Below are 19274 nucleotides of genomic sequence, written 5' to 3'. Positions count from 1 at the left end.
TATATATACCTAGAGGGGAGACCCCAGGTAATTATAGATACATAAACATCTCATAGCACCATTGACTTGTTCGAAGTTTCTTTTATAGCTACCTCTCCCTACTTTAACATAAAATATTAGAGATTCCATTGAGAAAAAGAAGACAATAGCTTGATCAAACCTCGTTGGAAATCAACAGGATCAGTTGACATAGATAAGAGAAGGGACACTTTTTGAAAAGATTATTGACAACATGCACATTAATATATATTGTCTTTGGCCTTTAAAAAAAATCCTATAGACATATCCAACATTAACTCATCTTGAAGATCAAAATATTAAAAAATTCAAGCTAATAACAGTAAATTAACAAACCCTACACGGAAGGGAACCCATAAATTAGCTCAACAAATGATGTATGAATTCTAAATGCAAAATTGAGTTGATTATTGTTGAATTAGTCTAGAACTTTTAGTTAGGTTTTAGGTACTAAGGAATTTTTAATTTTGTTCAACAACTTAGTAAATATGTATAGTGACTTAAGCACAAATTAAAAATAAACAACAACAACAAAAAAGATAAGAGATCATGAGATTAAAAAACTAGGCTACTTACTTACCCTATAAAAATCAAAAGTAAAACTGAAAAATTGGGCTAGTGTGCTCATGACATAAGCTCCTCAAGCAATGCAAGAAACATGAGCTCCGCCAATTGACTACATTGGGTGATGATTCTTTGCACCCCGATTTATCCGTAAAACATGGAGAATTATGTAAAAGTTCAAGAGACCCTTGACCTCACCCAAGTACATATATAAGCTCGTTGGGTGACATAAAACCCTTGCTCTATAGTTGACCCTTGTTGCGCAACACATGCTCATTCTCACCGCATAGTGGTCCCCAAATCAAAAAGTTGCCTTTCTCGTCCAATGTTAAGCTTGTGAGAACACGCAAAAGTCATGAATATTCAAGTGTAACCGTTTTTAAAATTATAAGGTTGACCTGATTATTGAGAAAGAAAAATTAATAGATGAAAGGAGAAGAAAAAAATCATAGACTTAAATTTATTTTACTAATATTTTAACAAAAAAAAATAATTAACATTGACCGATAATAAAAATATATATATAATAGTTCTCAAGGGATCATTGGGTGACAATTTGCCTCACCTCTCTGATACATAAAAGGTCTCTTCTTTCAAATTTGCCAACCAATAGCTCGCCCAACTAGCTAGGGGAGCATGGAATCCAACATATTAAAGGTTTTATCGAACTAATTTGTGCGACAAAGACTTTACCCAACGATGGATCAATTTTGAAAAATAAAAAGTCGTGAAGCGGTCATTTGCATTATTTTACTATTGAAATGTTCCCTTCTCAAACAACCTTTATGGCATATTGGCATTGGCATAACTGCGAAAAGAATTCTTCGATCCAACATCATATCCTAGGTATGTGGTTATTTGTTCCTTTATTCATTTAATTTGTACAACTTGCTTTGAAGATGAGCACATTAATCAATCCAAGGGTGTTCCTTTCCTCGTTCACAATTTGTACCGCTAAGTGTCTCACTAGAGCTTTTAAGATGATTCTAAATTCATATTGTTGTATACCGCTAAGTGTCTCAGACTTTGAAGGTGGTATAATTGTGGGCATAGAAAACATGCGAGAAAAAGTCATACATGTACCACAAGGCTCCAAGTCTCCAACACAATTGTTAGCCATACGTACGCTTTACTCCACAAAGGCCATTAAGGGATTCATTGATTGATTGACCTTTTTCTTTCCTGTTCATCTTTCAAAATTCATTTTTTAAAAAACCACCTTCAGTCTTTATTTAAAAAAAATCACCTTTTTTTGTTATTAAAATTAAGATAAGTAGCTTTTTAAATTAAGAGGTTTTTTTTTTTGAAAAATATGTTTTATCTAGGTTCTCATTTCTAAGGAAAAAAAATATAGAAAACCAAAACAATTTAGAACAAATACTATCTAAAAATATAATCCCTTCATTCATTTTCAATTTTCGGATTTGTTTAATATTTTTATTTTTATTTATATGTTATTTTAAAAGTTTAAAATAACATTAATTATTCTTTTATCAATTATATTCATACATTTCACTTATTTTTTAATTAATTTACATATGCAAAAATAAATAAATAAATAAAATAAGAAATTTCATAATTATTTTTTAGGATCAAGAAAGTATATTATATTCCTAAATATACTATTTGTTTAAATTTTAAAATATCATTTTAAAATAAACATTTTTATGTAAGTATTTTCTAAAAAGTATATAGGATTTAATTTTTAAAATAAGCAGAAAACTATATATATATATATATATATATATATATATAATTTAAAGAAACACACTAAAAAATAAAAAGTTACTAATTTTATTAAAATAAACATTTATTTCCATATTCTTGTATTAAATTAATTGTTACCTCCGATTCAAGAATCAAAGACAATATTTTTTTGTTTTAATTATAACAAACAAGTAACTATTTTACTGTTAATTTTTTTTACCCTAATTGATTGTGATATTTATTAATGATATACATTTATTTTCACATAAAAATAGATGCATTAATTGAGTTATCATACACTCATTGGTAAAAAAAATATTATTTAAAAAATAGTCACCTCTTCAATCATTTAATATCATGAGTAAGTTAAAAATAAAAATAAAATTTATGATAAATTAATTATTTTAATCAATTTTATTAATCTTAATAAATTAGTTAATTATTTCTTATACCAAAGGTACTAAACCAAAAATACTCATTAGTTTTTTTTTCCCAAAATTTATGGATACCAGGACACTCATACTAAAAAAGCTATATGAATGCATTAACAATCTCTTTTAAACAAATAAAAGTAAGTGAGATTTAGAAAACATATTTTATTTGATTGGGAAACTTTGAGTTAAAAGGATAAAAATAAAAATAGTGAGCCTTTTTCAAAGAAAACGGTGGTTTGAATAAAGGAAATTGAAAAATGAAAAACATTAATTATTTATATAATTAAAATTTAGATCAGAAGTTTGAAAAAAGTTATTAATATATTTTTTTAATTTAAAAGTACATAATGGTTAATATGTAACAAGTAGAAAGAAAATATAACAACAATTTTCGTTTTAGAAAATAATGGCTTAAAAGTTTTACTTTAAAATAGAAAATGAAAAAATAATTTAATATTAGACATACGTTAACCGGTTCCCATAAAAAAATAAAAGTAAAATGTTTTTTATTTCAATGCATAAAATGTGTTCTTCAATGATTTTAAAATGCATGCGATTTCTATCAAAAAAATTATCCTTTTAATTCTTTTTATAACCAATGCACTAAGAGCTTTAGTTAATAAGATCCTTAATGTTAATAAGATCCTTAATATCATGTGACTTTTTTTTGTAAATTAATATTTTTATTTTTAATTTAACGTATCTTAAAAAATACTTTAATTCTTAATTAATTCCTAATCTTCCTAATTCTAAACCTAACTTTTGGTGCGGCCTATTCAATGTCAGCAATGGAAAACTTCAATATTTGTTGGGCCATACCGTTTTTGAGCCATGGCTGTAAAGGCTATGCTGCTTAGCACAAAATCAGTCGATACCATCCACCACTTATGCCTAGCTAGTGCCAAAGATACCCACATGCCGCAGCTTCACATATCAAATACACAAACATAATAAATTAATAAGATCATTCTATTTGACCTACTTAGATGGAAATTGAAGATAATAATGAATGAATGAATGGATGTTGTTAATTACATGCAAGATCAGAAGCTTTGGAGAAAAATAGGAAGCCTTGGATTGGTGCAGGGCAGTTTTTTTTGGAAGCTAAGGCACGATCACGTACAAGCAGTCGAAGCTTGGAGTTTAGAATTAGAAAGATTAAGAATTAATTAAGGATCAAGGTGTTTTTTTTAAATACTTTAAATTAAAAATAAAAATATTAAATTTGTAAAAAGTCCTTAACTTTGATTACAAGTACAGTTACTTAACTTTAATAAACATATTTAAGCAGACTTAATTAGTGCAACAAGTAAACTTCATTTTTCAAAAATTATAATTAAATAAAATACTACTAAGGAGTATACAAAATTAAATAAAGATATAATTATAAAGAAAAATATATATTTAAACTTAAAATAATACTATCTCTTAAAAGAATAATAAGTTAACTGTTCTAAATAATAAATATTTCAAACTTAGAATTAATTCATTGAAAATGATAGGAAAAACAAAATGAAAAAGATAGCACAGAGTCCTTTAACCACGTAAACTGTGATGGTTTGGTGGGCAAAGAAAAGAAGCAGAAAAACAGGAAGAAAGAACAGCATGAACTGCAAAACTCATTAGAACTGCAACGCCGCCATGGCATCAAGAAACGCCTTGAGATTCCTCTCTGAAGGACCACCTTCCTTCGCTGCCTCCCTTGCCAAACCCTTCCATTTCTCTGCGTTCCTTCTCAACTCTCCACTCCCCATCACCTCTTCCACACACTTCCTAATTTCTTCCTTTTCTACTATTCCATCCCCATCATTTTCCACCCTCACTCCTATCTTCCACACATCTTCTATCAGTTTCGCGTTTGTCTTTTGGTCCGACCACTGAGGAAAGGCCACCATGGGCACCCCCGAAACTAAGCTTTCCATGGTCGAATTCCAACCACAGTGTGTCACAAAACAACCCACGGAACCATGCGACAGAACCTCCACCTGAGAACACCATTTCACCAACTTCCCCTTCCCTTCCAATTCCTCTCTAAAACACAGCTCCTCCTCCTCCTCCTCCTCCTTCTCTTCCTCTTTCACTCTAATCACCCACAAGAACGGAAAACTACAACCTAACAACGCACGTGCAATTTCCTCAGTTTGTCTCTTAGACAACTCAAAGTAGCTCCCAAATGAAACGTAAACCACAGACTTGTCTTCCTTTGAGTCAAGCCACTCAACATAACCATTTGAGACTTGTAACAAGTCACCACCAAAGGAAGTATCTTCAGGGTCCTTCCCACCCAAGAACGCAGTAGGAATCAACGGCCCGATGGGGATCATGTTGAGCTTATCAACGGCCCTCAACGCCTCTTCTTCCAAAGCTTCAAAAGTATTCACCAGCACCTTAGGGTTAGCTTCCAGGTCAAGCTGTTTGATCTGCTCTTCAAACAAGGGAAAGACGAACGACAATAAACTCGGTTTCGACGTCAGTAAAAACGATGGTATGTCACGGGGTGAAAGCGAAAACGACAATCCCGGAAGCACTATGTTCTCTTTGGTTTCGTCGTTGATGTAATCAGCGTAGCCGTGAAAGTAGTGGTAGAGGATATCCAGCACCGTGGCGGGTTGGATCCAGAGCATAGCTGTTGGGAGGTTGAGTCCACGCGCCACCTGTGGGGCCCACGGAACGAGCAAGGTGTAGAGTAAGCAAGTGAAAGGGTGGCCCTCGTTGGCGCTGGAGAGTATGAGGTTGGACACGAACACCGAGGCACGGCGCTTGAGTTCCGAGGCGTAGAGGTTGTAATCGGAGTCGGTGCCGCGGATGGCGTGGAAGCCGTCGTCGTAGCCGTCGGAGAAGGGGGCGAGGGAGAGGCCGGGGACGGCGGTTGTGTTGGTCATGCGGCGGTGCATGTCGAGAGTGATGGGAATAGTGACACGTGCACCCATGGCAGTGAGTCGCTTCGCAAACTGAAGAGCGGGGTTTATTTGTCCTTGTCCGGGGTAAATTACGAGGAGGAAGCGGTGGTGGAGCATGGTGGCGCTGGAACTGGCTTCTCTAGGCTCTTTTGCTGTGAATTCGCACTTAGACAAAATCTTTTTTTTTTCATTCATATAGAGGCTGATTGACCAATTTAATGTGCTACAACAATAATATATATGTTTTTTATTTATTTCAATGTATTGAATGAGATGTATAAATCATTACATGATTAAAGATTAAAAAAAAAAAACATTCATGTTTCTATTATAAATCTTATCATAAAGCTAAAGTAACATATATTGAAACAAAATTATTGTTGAGGAGTTGGGTATATTATAGGCATTATCATTATAATGCTGGAGTTTTTCTTTCAAATCAGTATTTTTTTATGGTTAGCTATATGCTGTGGTTTTGAAAATAAAGAGTACTTATTTCATACGTATATGGACATCCAATGTGAATGCTTGTATGTTTGACTACATATGAAAAATGTGCAATGCTTCATCATATGTCGTTTGAAATTGAAAATGAAATACATCTCTAAGACAATTTCTCTGTTCCACCCAAGTTTTTCCTCAACAATTCAAACATCAATGTTAAACAGTTATCAGTGACTACTAAAATACAAGAATATTATAATTAATTTCATCATTTTCTATCATATTTTTTATATTTAAAAGAAATTGTTGCATCACATGGGATGGGATACTAGTATCAAATATATAGAATATTATAATTATAATAATAATCGTTGGGGCTGTAAGAGGTTTCGAAACCATAGATTCAAATCACACTGCGTTCATTATACATAAAAAAGAATTGTCACATCACGTTTGTGGATTCTAATCTCAAAAGCATCATATGTGCTTACAGGGGAAAGTTCAAAATTAAGCTAACTCTCACCAGCTAACTGCCTTCATTTAAATTTTTATGATCTACCGAAGAGGGACCACCCTACAAATAAATTTTCCTGCTATGGCTCCCCCACATGCTTCGTGTCATCTTAATTTTGGGTTAAATAATTTTTTTTATCTCTCAATTATTTTAGATTTTAATTTTTAATCCCTCTTCAAATTCTGTCCATTTTAGTTTCTTATCTATTTTCATTATTCAGAATTAATCTATGTGAGATTGATTTTTATCCTTTATTCTCATTCTAAGATTATTTCAGTGAATAATTTTGTATGATAAAAAATAGACGAGAGACTAATTAAAAACGTAACAACAGTTTTAAGAGAAACTAAAAATTAAAACTTGAAATAGCTAAGTAACCATCAAAAAACTTATTTAACTAATTTTGTTTATTACTTTGTAAATTAAGCCAGCCCAACTCAGTACTCCCTCTCTAACACAAAATAGGTCACAAATAGGAACATACCTTGCATTTCATATCAATAAACTCAACTGGCACATAGAAAGGGAGAAAAAAAGTGTCGGTAGAGACACATAATGTATAATCTTTTTAGGTTTTTATGATGTAACATATACGACTTTTCATAATTATTTTAATTATAAAAAGTAATAAATTTTTAATTTTTTAGATTATTTAAATATTATTTTAAATTTACGTCATTCGTATAAATTACATAAAATATATTTTTAAAATAACCTTTATATTAGTTTATGTATTTTTTAATTATAATAAAATAAGAACAAATTTTAATTAATTTATATTAAAATAAAATTTTATAATAAAAGTAAATAGATGTAAAATTAAATATTAATTATATTATTATATTAAATTTATTTTAATTTATAAATTTTTATAATTCAAAAAAATTAATAATTATTGACTGATGATACACCTAAAATAATATTTATAAAATTAATTAAATAAAATATATCTCTTAGGGGTTTATTAATTAAATAATCACTTGCCACATAATTGTTTTATTCTAAAAAAAATAAGAGAATTAGATGTCTTAATTTAAAAATAAAAAAAATTAAAATTATGGATTTAAAATTATACGATATTAAAATTATAATTTAGCTTCATAAATGTCTTTTTTTTTAACCGAAACCAGGGATACTTGTTCTTTTTTCATCGATGGAGAGAGAATAGCTAGGCCCTTACACCGTCAATTTTTCCTGAGATCTCCTAGATGTTGTGGAAAATATAGAAGCCTTTATTAAGAAAAAATAAGTTTCGTTGGAAAATTAAAGGAGGCTCAACATTACAACATGTACCATTCAATTCTTTCCGAATTCAATTTATTGTGGTAGCATTCTTGAGAATTTGGCAATCCATGCCATTAGGAATAGTCTCAATTCTCAAAAGGTTAATGTGAAAACATCAAGAATATTCTGAACCATTAACGATGATAAAAAATAAAATAAGATATAGAATATTGTTTGGTCAAAATAAAATTATGGGCAATATATAACATCTAGACTTTATTGGGACATAGAGACAGAGCAGAACACTGATGACACTATTGTTATGTTAAATGTATTAAGACCTAGATTTGGTGATATTTGATGTACCTCAAAAGCCATTGGTCTGTAATTAATATAGGTGAGAGCACATCATTCTAGAACTGCTACATTAACCTTGTGTTTAGATGTGAAGAAGGAAACGGAAGAAATAAAATAGAATAGGTAAGAAGAGAAATAAGTGAAAAGAAGAAAAGTATTTGAACTAAATTGCTTGCTAAGTAAAAAGAAAAACAAAAAAAAATTAGATGGTTACTAAAAGTCAATTTGTTGCCTATTTTACTAATTCTATGATTTGGTTGTTTCATCAATAAACGCAGGTATGAACAATAAAAAAAAATCTGTACCGAAAAAAAGAACACGCTAAGTGAGTGAGCTTAAAAAAAGTATATGGTGGTATGAGAGTTCCATGCAGTGATTGGCAAGGAAATCAGAAAGCCAAGCTTTGGAAAAATGAACAAGGAAACCAAGATGCATTGATTGCATGTGTTGGTGACAAAAAATGTTAGGCCTAAGTGGTGTGAATCTACCAACATAAGATGTTAGAGTTTTACAAGAAGCTATGAATTATCTACCTACTGCAGGACGATGAGGGACAGATAATTAAACCTCACTGTGCAAGGTGTGGAAATCATATTTTGCATGAGACAATTTGTTATGACTTTTCTTTCGTATTTACAAATTTTCTTAAACTGATTGTGCCATTCTTTTTCTAAAAACGATTATCTAGGTGCAACTTGGTATCGGACTTGAACATAGCTTAATGGCCTTTATGTATAAACAATATATGATAACAAAAAAATTAAACGAAAAAATAAACAACTTCCAGCTACGCACCGAAAGATTGTAATCTGGAACTTTCAATAGCATAAATTATTGCGTTATCCGTAAGATGGACGATTGCGTTCAATTTATGTACTAAAAATCTAAAATTGATTAAGCAATGATACTATGATTGAAAATTAGCGATACGACGTCATCATATTTATAATGGAAAAGTTACCCTTTTCTATTAGTTGTCATCACTTAACTACAGAATCACTATTTTTTCTTTTGGTAACGAATTGACCTCCTCCTCAGCGGATTTCATCTACATAATTTTTTTTAACCACTACTTAAGAGATTTGTAAATTACTACACCATTTTTGGTAATGCAATATTACTACTCGTTGTTCATTTGGATATTTTTAAATTTCAAACTAATACAGAAAATATTCTAAGACAATACGATTGATTAGGTTAACTTTGAAGATGAAGAAGAAATTTACTTCAGTCTCAGTGATGCAACATTATCATAAACATGATGTCAAAGGTCATATGCATACAACATTATATTTAAGGATGAAGAGAAATTATTATGTTTGTTGGTTTCTACATAAAAACTTTTATAGATAAATAATTAAAAAGAACAGAGATCATATGAGATGAAAAGAGACACATTAAATGAGGAGATCCATTCAAATTTATGATTTTTATTAAATTTTAATTATTAGAAGAGAGTGTATTTAAAAAACATAGTTTTTAAATCTGGAAGGTAATTTTCAAAACTATATTTTAACTAATAAAAGAAAGAGAAGGGAGGGGTGTACTTTGCAAACTGGGAAAGTCCCAAAATGAAGCCCAATTATATCTCTGTTGCAAACTAATACATACGGCTAATCCTTTTGGGCTTTTATTGTAGACCAGTGACAGGGACTATTTAGAACAATAACAAAATAAACCTAACATATTCATAAATATAACCAAGCTAAAAACATAATTCAAAAAATATATTTTTTATAAGAATTTATTTTAATTTTTTTTTCACTAATTATTTTTTGACTAAAATATTCTAATTCATTTTATTACATAATTAAATGTTTTTTAATTGTCTTTTTTCTCTTTTTTTTATAAAGATAGGAGAAGATAAATAGAATTTGAATAATATTAAGAGTAAATTTAAAAAATATGATATTTATAAACAATTTAACGCTAATACCCAAGTTTAACAAATTTTCTTAATAATATGTATAAATCAATCAACAACATTTTATAATCAGAGACACAGAGGAGGTAGTATAAAACAAAAGGTAACTTTTTTTTTTAATAGCAAAGTAAACATTCCCGAATGATAACAAAAATATATATATATATATTACAATTTTTTTATAGTATATTTAACTTTTTATTTCACAACTATTGTTCTTTAAATTACATGAGAATGGATAGAAAAATAGAGATAATGAAGTTATATATGCATTTAATGAGGGCAAAGATCATCCAGAAAAGCCCTTAGATTCTTATCCGAAGAGCCGCTACCTTCCTTGACAGCTTCCCTGGCCAAACCCTTCCAATTTTTTGCATTGTTTCTCAATTCCTGTCCTTTCTTTCCACTCCCCATGGCCACTTCCAAACACTTGATAATTTCTTCCTTTTCTACTATCCCTTCCTCGTTTACCTGTTTATCCACTCTCACCCCCGTCTTCCACACATCTTCTATTAGCTTCGCATTAGTCTTCTGTTCGATCCACTGAGGAAATGCAAACATAGGAACCCCCGAAGCCAAGCTTTCCATTGTCGAATTCCAACCACAGTGCGTCACAAAACACCCCACAGAACGATGTGAAAGAACTTCCACTTGAGAACACCAATTTACTATCTTCCCCTTCTGTTCCAACTCCTCCCTGCAGCTTAGCTCCTCTTCTTCTTTTTCTCTACTGACCCACAAGAAAGGACTTCCACAATCTAATAACGCAAGTGCAAGTTCTTCCATTTGCTTCTTCGACAACACGCAAAAACTACCAAATGAGACATAAACCACCGACATCTCTGGCTTTGAGTCCAACCATTCACCACAATCATTCGAGGGGCGGAAGATGTCACCCCCAAATGAAGTATCAGTGGGGTCTTTCCCGTCCAAGAAGGCCGAGGGAATCAACGGCCCGATGGGGATCATGTTGAAATTGTCAACGGCCCTCAAAGCCTCATGTTCCAACGCTTCAAAGGTGTTGACAAGTATTCTGGGCTTTGCTTGCATGTCAAGATCATGAAGTTGCTCTTCAAACATTGAAACCGCGAGAGAGTCAATAGTAGGGTTTGAACCCAATAGAAATGAAGGTAGGTCCCGTGGTGCAAGCAATAACGGCAATCCTGGCAGTTCAATGGAACTCGAGGGGTCTTTGATTTTGCCTTTGATGTAGTCACCGTGTTCGTGAAAGTAGCAGTAGAATATGTCGAGTATGGTGGCTGGTTGAGTCCAAAGCAACGCCGTCGGGAGGTGAAACCCACGGGCTGCCCGAGCTGCCCAAGGAAGGAGCACGGTGTGGACTAAACAAGTGAAAGGATGACCCTCTTGCGCGTTGGAGGCGATGAGATTGGTGACGAATTCTGAGCCGCGACGCTTGAACTCGGAGGCTTGGAGGGCGTAATCGGTGGAGGTGTAACCGTCGTCGTAGCCGTCGGAGAAAGGGAGAAAGGAGAGGTGAGGGAGGGTGGGTTTGTTGGTGATGCGACGGTGCATGTGGACGGTGGTGGAAACAGTGACGTGTGCGCCCAAACTAACGAGACGCTTTGCGAACTGGAATGCAGGGTTTATGTGGCCTTGTGCTGGGTACATCACGATGAGGAAGCGGTGGCGGAACATGGTGCGTGATATTGTACTTGCAGATTAATGAATTAAAATTATTGATTTTATGTTCGGAATAGACAGAGGAGAAAACTATTGAGGTGGGTGGAAGAAGAAGAAGAAAAGGTAGTGGGAAGTGAGAAGGAGTGATAAGAAAAAACTGAATGTATATAATCGATTACTGATAATCAATTAGCCATAGACTACGAGTTGTCATGTTGTGTCATTTGTGACCTCTGAGGTGACGAATCTATCTTCACCCCCTATCCTACATTTTAGTCGGTAGGGGTGGTTGAAAAGATAGATTTTCTTAGAAAAAATTGCCTTCACAGCCGACACATGTTTCTTAGTAGTTAAAAAAACTATTATATGTAAAATTCAATAAACAAGATATATAGAAACATATTCTTGAAAAAAATAATTATTACCCAGTTTATATATATACACATATATATTAAAATATCCATTCAATACTTTTATCATGAGTTAAAGAAGTTAATTTATAAAATATTTTTAAAATTAATTATAATATATAAGTGTGGTATTAATCATTTTGCATGACAAACTAAAGATATTGTTATTACTTATTTTCTCAATAACATTTAAGCTGCAGTGCTACTCCCTTCATTTCAAAATAATCTTGTGTTTGAACAGCAATAAATATATTACTTATTGAAACAATTTTACTAAAATATTTTTATTATTCTTAAATGCATTACTTGTAATTATTGAGTGATTAAAAGTGGTGGTTGAAAATTTGATAAGCATAATATTCAAAATTATTATATCAATGTAATTTATTTGACATTTATTAAATATGTGATTTTATGTGATTTGATATTTATTTGTTAATTTATCAGTTAATCTTATCCAACACTTTCAATTAAATAAATTAACTTATAAGTTTTTAATTAGCTTTCAATTTTTCAACTTTCAACTTATAAGTTTTTACCTATCTTATCAACTAGATTATCAAACATAATCTTGCAATCTTGAGAAAATCTATAAAATTATAACATTCAAATTTCAAACATAGTCTTACAGTTTTAAGGAAACCTATGAAATCATAACATTTAAATCTCAAACATAGTCTTACAATTTTGAGGAAACCTATGAAATTTCAAACATAGCTTTATAGTTTTGAGGAAATCTATGAGATCATAACACTTAAATTTTGAACATCCAAATCACAAAGACCATTGCCAATTTGTGTCATAAAACAACTATCTAGGTCAGTTTTTTCTTTAAAAAAACTCTAGATTTATAATTATAAATGAATTTATCTCAAAGAGCTGCAAATGAAGACTTTAAAAGGTGGATATTGTTCCTTTGAACTCAAGCATCCTTGTTCATGCTTTTTTACCTTATAGGTGTGAAAAGTTTGTTGAATTTTGAAACAAATGAAGGAGAATTAGAAAGAGTGAGTAGAAGAAGATGAACATGGAAAAAGGAGGGAATGAACTTAAATATTTTTAGAGAGAAAAAAAAACAAAGAGGAAAGGAGATAAGGAGAGGTCAAGTATTTTACTTATTAATTTGATCTTTATATGTTTGCCACCTTTAATTATAAATCAAATTACAATGTTTTATTAAAAATATCATAATATATTTTTCATTATAAATGCAAAATATATTTTAAATATTATATTAATTTTTTATCTATTATAAATTTTAGTCATATAAAAAAAGTTTGCTTATTGTTTATTATTTTCTTAACTATTCTGAAAAACAATCGATAAGAAATAGGGTATAATAAACATTGAAGTCGAAAAAAAAAAACAAAATAAAGACAAAAGATCCTAATTCTAAATGAGACTAAATTTCCCGCCAAAAGGAATCCTTTATTCCCGCCATGAAATGCCTCTCATATATCCAATCATGGCGCCAAATTTGGCGCAGAGACCATGGACACCGTCCCAAGATACCGTAAGCGGAACCAACCTTCTGGAACACTCACCCGCACCAGATCACAGCTCTATCATCACCGGAACCGCTCCGGTCAACTCCGCTTCGATCCCGTTCCCGTACAGGACGAACCCTACGTCGAACTCCTTGGCTTTCGCCGAATCAATTGCAAGAAACCGAAGCGCCACGACGACGAGCTTCCTCGCCCTCCGACCAAGGACCTTCGCGCTAGGCGAGTTTATTCCCCGCCGCAATCTACAAACCCCGGTTTGATCGAAAGCACGTTTCCCAAGGGAAGCGCCGAAGCAACCGAGAGTCCCGATTTGGGGCTTTTTTGTGAGGCTCGGGGCTTCGGTGGAGATTGTTCGGAGAAAATTGATGGTTTGGATGGAGCAACGACTCTACTCGACGTTGAGATTTGCGGTGGTTCAAATTCCAAGGTCAACGAAGATGTAGGGAAACTGGAGGCAGAGGTTCCTGCCAAAGATACCCCTTGTACTGGGAATGTTTCTTCTCTCAAGAGCAAATTTGTAAGGGTCTCACATGTTTTTTAATTTATTTTCTTTATGGTTATTTATTTGTGCATTTTTTGGGTGAATTTCATACATATGTACCTGGAGATTGAAGCCCTGACCACACCCTTAAGAGGTTTCTTTATGTTTATGGATTAGGCCTTCTATCCTTAGTTGTTAGATCCAACCTTAATTGTGGCGAATTGTGTAATTAGGCTAAATGAGTTATTGTGGGTGCTCTAGGTTAAAAATTCCAGTGAACTACACTTGTTTTTAAATATTATTGTGACTTTGAGAACATGGTTTTATTATTGTAGAGTTGATTGGGATCTGTATGCAGGTTCTCAGACCACGTTTCCAGGGGAAGTTGTTCAAAGCCCCGGGTTCAGTCAATTACAGAAGGTTGTTTCCGTTTCTAAAGGATACCGTGAGAGATGATTCTGGTAATTATTTTGTGCGGCAAACCCCTTATTTTTCATTTACTTCATCAGTTGATGATTTAGTTGGGTATCTGTGATGAATGAGCTAATTGATCTGATAATATCTTGTAGGTACACCAAAATTGGGTTTTTGTCAGAAAGATGAGGAGGGTAGACAGGGATTCCAACTTCCTTTGTCATCTCAAAGTCAAGAAGAGTCTAAACAAGAACTTAAGACGGATGCCACCGCATATTATGGTGTTAAAGATGTTGCAAGTGATTTGCATAATGATGACTTGAAGCAATTGTCTAGCCACGGGAATAATCTTGATCGTGCTGAGGCTAGTACGGCACAGGAGTTTGGTATTTTGAATGAAGAATGTATACAGACAACTCCTCCTGATGCTGATATATGTGTTAATTCAGAGGTCAATGTCAAACCGATGGATTTTACCAGAAGCACTCCGGAAAATGCTGGTGAAGGGTCTTGTCTGAAAGCTGACAAGGGGAAATATTCTCTCAAGAGTAAATCCGTAAGAATCTGTCCTTGTTTCTAATCTTGTTTGCTACCAATTTATGGGTTAGACATTTAGTTACTGATCTTAGCTAAACTACAATTATAACTTAGTTACATAATAAAATTAGGTCTCAAAACCATATGTGATGAAATATTTTATGATATTATATTCCAAGAAAAAACTTTTGATGTAGTAGTTAGTGGGCTTTCTAGCATTTCATGTGTCTGATTTTTTGGTAATATTAACAATATGGTTTTACATTTAGTGGCAATTTAAATATGATTTGGAATGTCCACGCAGGTGCCTAGACAACATTTGCACCGGAAACTTTTTAAAACCCCAGGTTCTATCAGCTATAAAAGGTTGCTTCCATTTCTAATGGATCTTACCAAAGATGACTCTGGTAACTATCCTTGTGTATTCAACCACTTTAATGATACAAATTTCATTTGATGTTTTATGTGGATAATGAAGTAGCTAATTGATTTTGCAGATGCATCCAAATCTGATCATCAAGATGAGGCAAATATGCATGCGAAGAGCTCCCAACTTCCTTTGTCATCTCAAAGTGAAGAAGCTTCCATAGACGAACATAAGACAAACAGCAGTCCCATGCATGGCACAGTTGAGTCTAATGGTTTGGAAACCTATGTATTAGTTAATCCTTCTAATGAGCTATCTCATGGCAACCAGCCAAAATTGGCACCTTCCCAAGACTTGCCTGAATTGTCAACGCAATTGGACGCAAAAGAAGTGGTTTGTGGGGATTTGTCTGCACCCTCTGTCAATGAACATACACAGAACTTTGCGGTTGCTTCTAAAGATGAATGCTTGAGTGCATCAGAGCTTAATCCATGTTCAGTAATGGTGGATGATTTTCACTCTGCTAAGAATGTTGCACATAATGATGGCATCAAGGAAGTACAGAATAAGATATCCAGACAACACAATAATGAGTCACCACCCAAAGATCAAAATATGCTCTATATCAACGGTGATGTCTCTGAGCTTACATATGTGCATCATTCAAGTAAAGAAAAAGGATTCACTATTGCTTATGATGAAAGCAAGCAGTCTGTGAATCTGGAGGAGCATGAATCTGTTAGCAGATTTCCCCCTGAATGTCAGACTCTAAGTCAATTGGATCCCAATGTGCTAGATGCTGAGGAGAATGTAACAAGTTTAAATCATGTCCGGGTTTCAAATGATATATTTAGAGCTCCACCTGAGAATATTACCTCAGAAAAATCTGACATGGCAGGGGATAGTGGTGACAAAGCAGGAAGTGTGCAGAATGGCATAGTTTTATGTTCAAGCAGGCCTTCAAAAGGTAGTGATAACCAAAATGCCAGTGAAATTGAAAATGGCTCTGAATCCAAGATCACGTCGGTGAGGACCCTAAATTTATCTACTGCATAATTATATTTCCGTAAAACTTGCATTAATGAACAACACTATGATTCTACTTTCCACTCATTGATTTAACTAATACTTAATTTTTTTGTCCCTGTGATATATTTATCTGAAGTATGTTTGATTATGTGATTATGAAACAGGTTCTCAAACGCTGTCCGCAGCTTAAATTGTTGAAACAGGCTGGATCTTTAAACTACAAGAGATTGCTTCCATTTCTATTGAATACCATGAACGATGATTCTTGTAAGTATTGGTTCTTATTCTTGTGGAAGATACTCGTTTAGTTTAGTTTATCTTTCAATTTTTTTCTTGGTCACGGCAGCTGTAGTTCTAAACTAAACCTTTAATACTTCTAGGTGCTTCAGTAAATGATCATTACCCAAAACTTGCGAAATCCATGGATCAAACACCTCTTCTGCCAATTTCAACTTCAAACTTACAACTAACTCCTGTAAATGGTTCAAATGGCTGTGTTCCTATGGAACATTGTGCTGGCAATTCTGGTCCTCAGCAACAAACAGGGTTGCAGGCTTGTGATTTAAACAATGATAGTTCTCAAATTCCTGAATACCAGTCATCTCATGATTCATGCAATGTGATTCAACTGCAAGATGAACAGGTTATATTAAATGGACTCTGCAAGCCAGAGAGCTCCACTGATACATCAATTTCTGTTCACGGAATAGACTTACCAATCACAACATTGGCGCCTATGATTAACAAAGTTACCAACAGAGAAGAAAAGGCTCCACCTATCTCGTCCATGTCATTATCAGTTTTCTCTGAAGTAAAAGGAAATAATTCTTTCCTGATGCCTTCTAATGAGAAGCTACCAGAAACACACGAATGTTGTCAGAGCTTGTCTCAACTGCAAGTTGTAGAGCAACTTAGAGTCCCTGCCATTGGTTTGAAAAAAGGAATTTTAAAAAGAAATCCAAGAGGATGCAGAGGGGTTTGCACATGTTTGAACTGTGTTTCTTTTCGCCTTCATGCAGAAAGAGCATTTGAATTTTCTAAAAATCAACTGTTAGATGCCGAAGAGGTTGCCCATGATCTTATGAAGGAACTATTTCATCTAAGAAATATGTTAGAAAGTTCTGCTGATAGTGCCAACAACAATCCTGTTTTTGATGGAAGCCAGGTGAGTACTACCTTGATTTGTAGTTCGTCTCTCTAATGTGTTAGGTAGAGTTTGGCATGTGTTGCATTACCTATGTTCCGTTTTTTTCTCCATCTGGTAACTATATCATTATTTTATCACCTTTTGTCAAGCTTTTGATGCCCTTTCAGTTTGACACGTGAATTTTATGACTGAAAATTGTGTCTATCTCTTTTAAGTCTTAATAGATATTAAATTAGTGTATCAAGATTTGTTGGGAATCGATCAAAAGGGAAATATATACAAGTTTTTCACATGATAAAATCACAGGAAACTAAAAATTGAACATGAAAGTATTCATTCTTCACAAGTGTATAATATTTTGCTTTCGGGCTTAAGAAAGATTGTTGGTCAGTTAATTTTGGCCATGTTCTATCTTGGGGGCACATTGTATTGGCAACATCACTCAGTAGCTTTCTTTTTAAATGCATTTGAGCTATGAAAATATAGCTTCATTCTCACTATTATTTAATTGTTTTTTTTTTCCTTGTCCTTTTCATAAACTTTTTTGGACTTAATCTAGTTTACCGTTGAACTTGTAATTCCATCCATTTTTCGTGTCTGTATAGGCAAAATAGCAATCAATTAGCGTAAAAATAGTAGGCAAAATGCTTACCAAACTAAGGCTTTTTACCCCTTGGATGTTTCAGGTGAAAGAAGCTTGCAGGAAAGCATGTGCAGCAGAAGAAGTTGCAAAGGACCGTCTTAGTCAGATGCACGATGATCTTAATACTCATTGCAGAATAACGGTATGTGCATGGTTTTTATACCCATAATTGGTTCCTCCATTTGAACAACTGTTTTATTTCAAGTTGTTGGTGCAGAGCTTGCAGCCACCAACGGTTACGTTTGCGGTTCCTGTTGAAGAAAAAGTCATTCAACCAGGCGGATAATTCTGTAATTGCGGTCTTAAAGCACTTATCCTCTCATCTTGGAATTTTCTTGGGAGTGATCAAATATAAATGATAAATCAGTTTAGTCTTGGAAAACTAAATATCAGAGAAATATGTTGGTCTTTTGAAACAGGAAGAAAGTTTGAGTTGGACGGACAAGAAGAACCTTAGAGATTTTTTTTTAATTTATGTTATTGTAAATACTTTTTGCTCGCAGTTATGATTAATTCTAATTTGCTCTATTTTTTTTAAGTTAAAGAATTTTTTATTCAATCTCATTTTTTAAAAAGTAATTTTTTTTATCATGTTATTGATATTTTCATTCCAGATCAAAGATTAATCTTATAAAAATGTGATTATTGTTATACATTAAAAATTAAATGAAATTTTTCGTTAAATATATTGTTTTACGTGTGATTGAATACTAATAATTTCTTTTAAAAAATAATAGAAGAATACCACACCATTGCATGCCATTACAAAAATATGAATGACTATAAAATTGTTGGAATGATTGCAGATGTGAAAAACATAAGGATTTCTAAGATTACTTGAGTTTTGAATTAAGCTTTTCAGAAAATGGAAATACAAGATATAAGTAGAAGATAAATTTTTAAATTAAAAAAATATAAAAAATATAAATTTCACATAAAAAGTAAAAAAATTCTCTTTTATTTTATTTCCATCCTTCAAAATAAACATAACCTTTAACGCAGATAGAGGAAAAA

General features: G+C 32.9%; 3 protein-coding genes across 4 annotated transcripts; 1 reads left to right on the top strand and 2 right to left on the bottom strand.

Moving 5' to 3' along the window:
* Positions 1–4167: 4167 nt before the first annotated feature.
* On the bottom strand, positions 4168–5897 carry LOC114412862 (UDP-glycosyltransferase 75C1-like). Its single transcript, XM_028376950.1, has one exon. It carries the CDS (start codon positions 5816–5818, stop codon positions 4346–4348), a length of 1473 nt encoding a protein of 490 aa, XP_028232751.1. The 5' UTR covers positions 5819–5897; the 3' UTR covers positions 4168–4345.
* Positions 5898–10228: 4331 nt separating this feature from the next.
* LOC114412861 (crocetin glucosyltransferase, chloroplastic-like) lies at positions 10229–12008 on the bottom strand. Its single transcript, XM_028376949.1, has one exon. The coding sequence runs from the start codon at positions 11740–11742 to the stop codon at positions 10360–10362; it is 1383 nt and encodes a 460-aa protein (XP_028232750.1). The 5' UTR covers positions 11743–12008; the 3' UTR covers positions 10229–10359.
* Positions 12009–13604: 1596 nt separating this feature from the next.
* LOC114412860 lies at positions 13605–18798 on the top strand. 2 transcript variants are annotated; one of them, XM_028376948.1, is made up of 9 exons: positions 13605–14159; positions 14482–14584; positions 14693–15093; positions 15379–15481; positions 15572–16467; positions 16635–16737; positions 16860–17635; positions 18304–18402; positions 18478–18798. In XM_028376948.1, exons 1-9 carry the CDS (start codon positions 13629–13631, stop codon positions 18544–18546), a joined length of 3081 nt encoding a protein of 1026 aa, XP_028232749.1. In that variant the 5' UTR covers positions 13605–13628; the 3' UTR covers positions 18547–18798. The 2 variants fall into 2 exon arrangements, with proteins under 2 accessions (XP_028232749.1, XP_028232748.1); XM_028376947.1 differs by having other exon boundaries at positions 13606–14159; positions 16851–17635.
* Positions 18799–19274: the final 476 nt, after the last annotated feature.

The sequence above is a fragment of the Glycine soja genome, chromosome 5 (genome assembly GCF_004193775.1).
Source record: "Glycine soja cultivar W05 chromosome 5, ASM419377v2, whole genome shotgun sequence".
Classification (NCBI taxonomy): Eukaryota; Viridiplantae; Streptophyta; class Magnoliopsida; order Fabales; family Fabaceae; genus Glycine; species Glycine soja.
Note: the sequence above shows the minus strand (reverse complement) of the source record. Positions and strands in the feature narration are given on the sequence as shown.

Excerpts from the sequence above, each read along its gene's own strand:
- LOC114412862 (XM_028376950.1), bottom strand. The coding sequence starts at position 5,818 with ATGAATGAAAAAAAAAAGATTTTGTCTAAGTGCGAATTCACAGCAAAA.
- LOC114412861 (XM_028376949.1), bottom strand. The coding sequence starts at position 11,742 with ATGTTCCGCCACCGCTTCCTCATCGTGATGTACCCAGCACAAGGCCAC.
- LOC114412860 (XM_028376947.1), top strand. The coding sequence starts at position 13,629 with ATGGACACCGTCCCAAGATACCGTAAGCGGAACCAACCTTCTGGAACA. Across the intron at positions 15,094-15,378 it reads ATTCTCTCAAGAGTAAATCC|GTGCCTAGACAACATTTGCA; the intron begins GTAAGAATCTGT and ends ATGTCCACGCAG. Across the intron at positions 16,468-16,634 it reads CTGAATCCAAGATCACGTCG|GTTCTCAAACGCTGTCCGCA; the intron begins GTGAGGACCCTA and ends ATTATGAAACAG.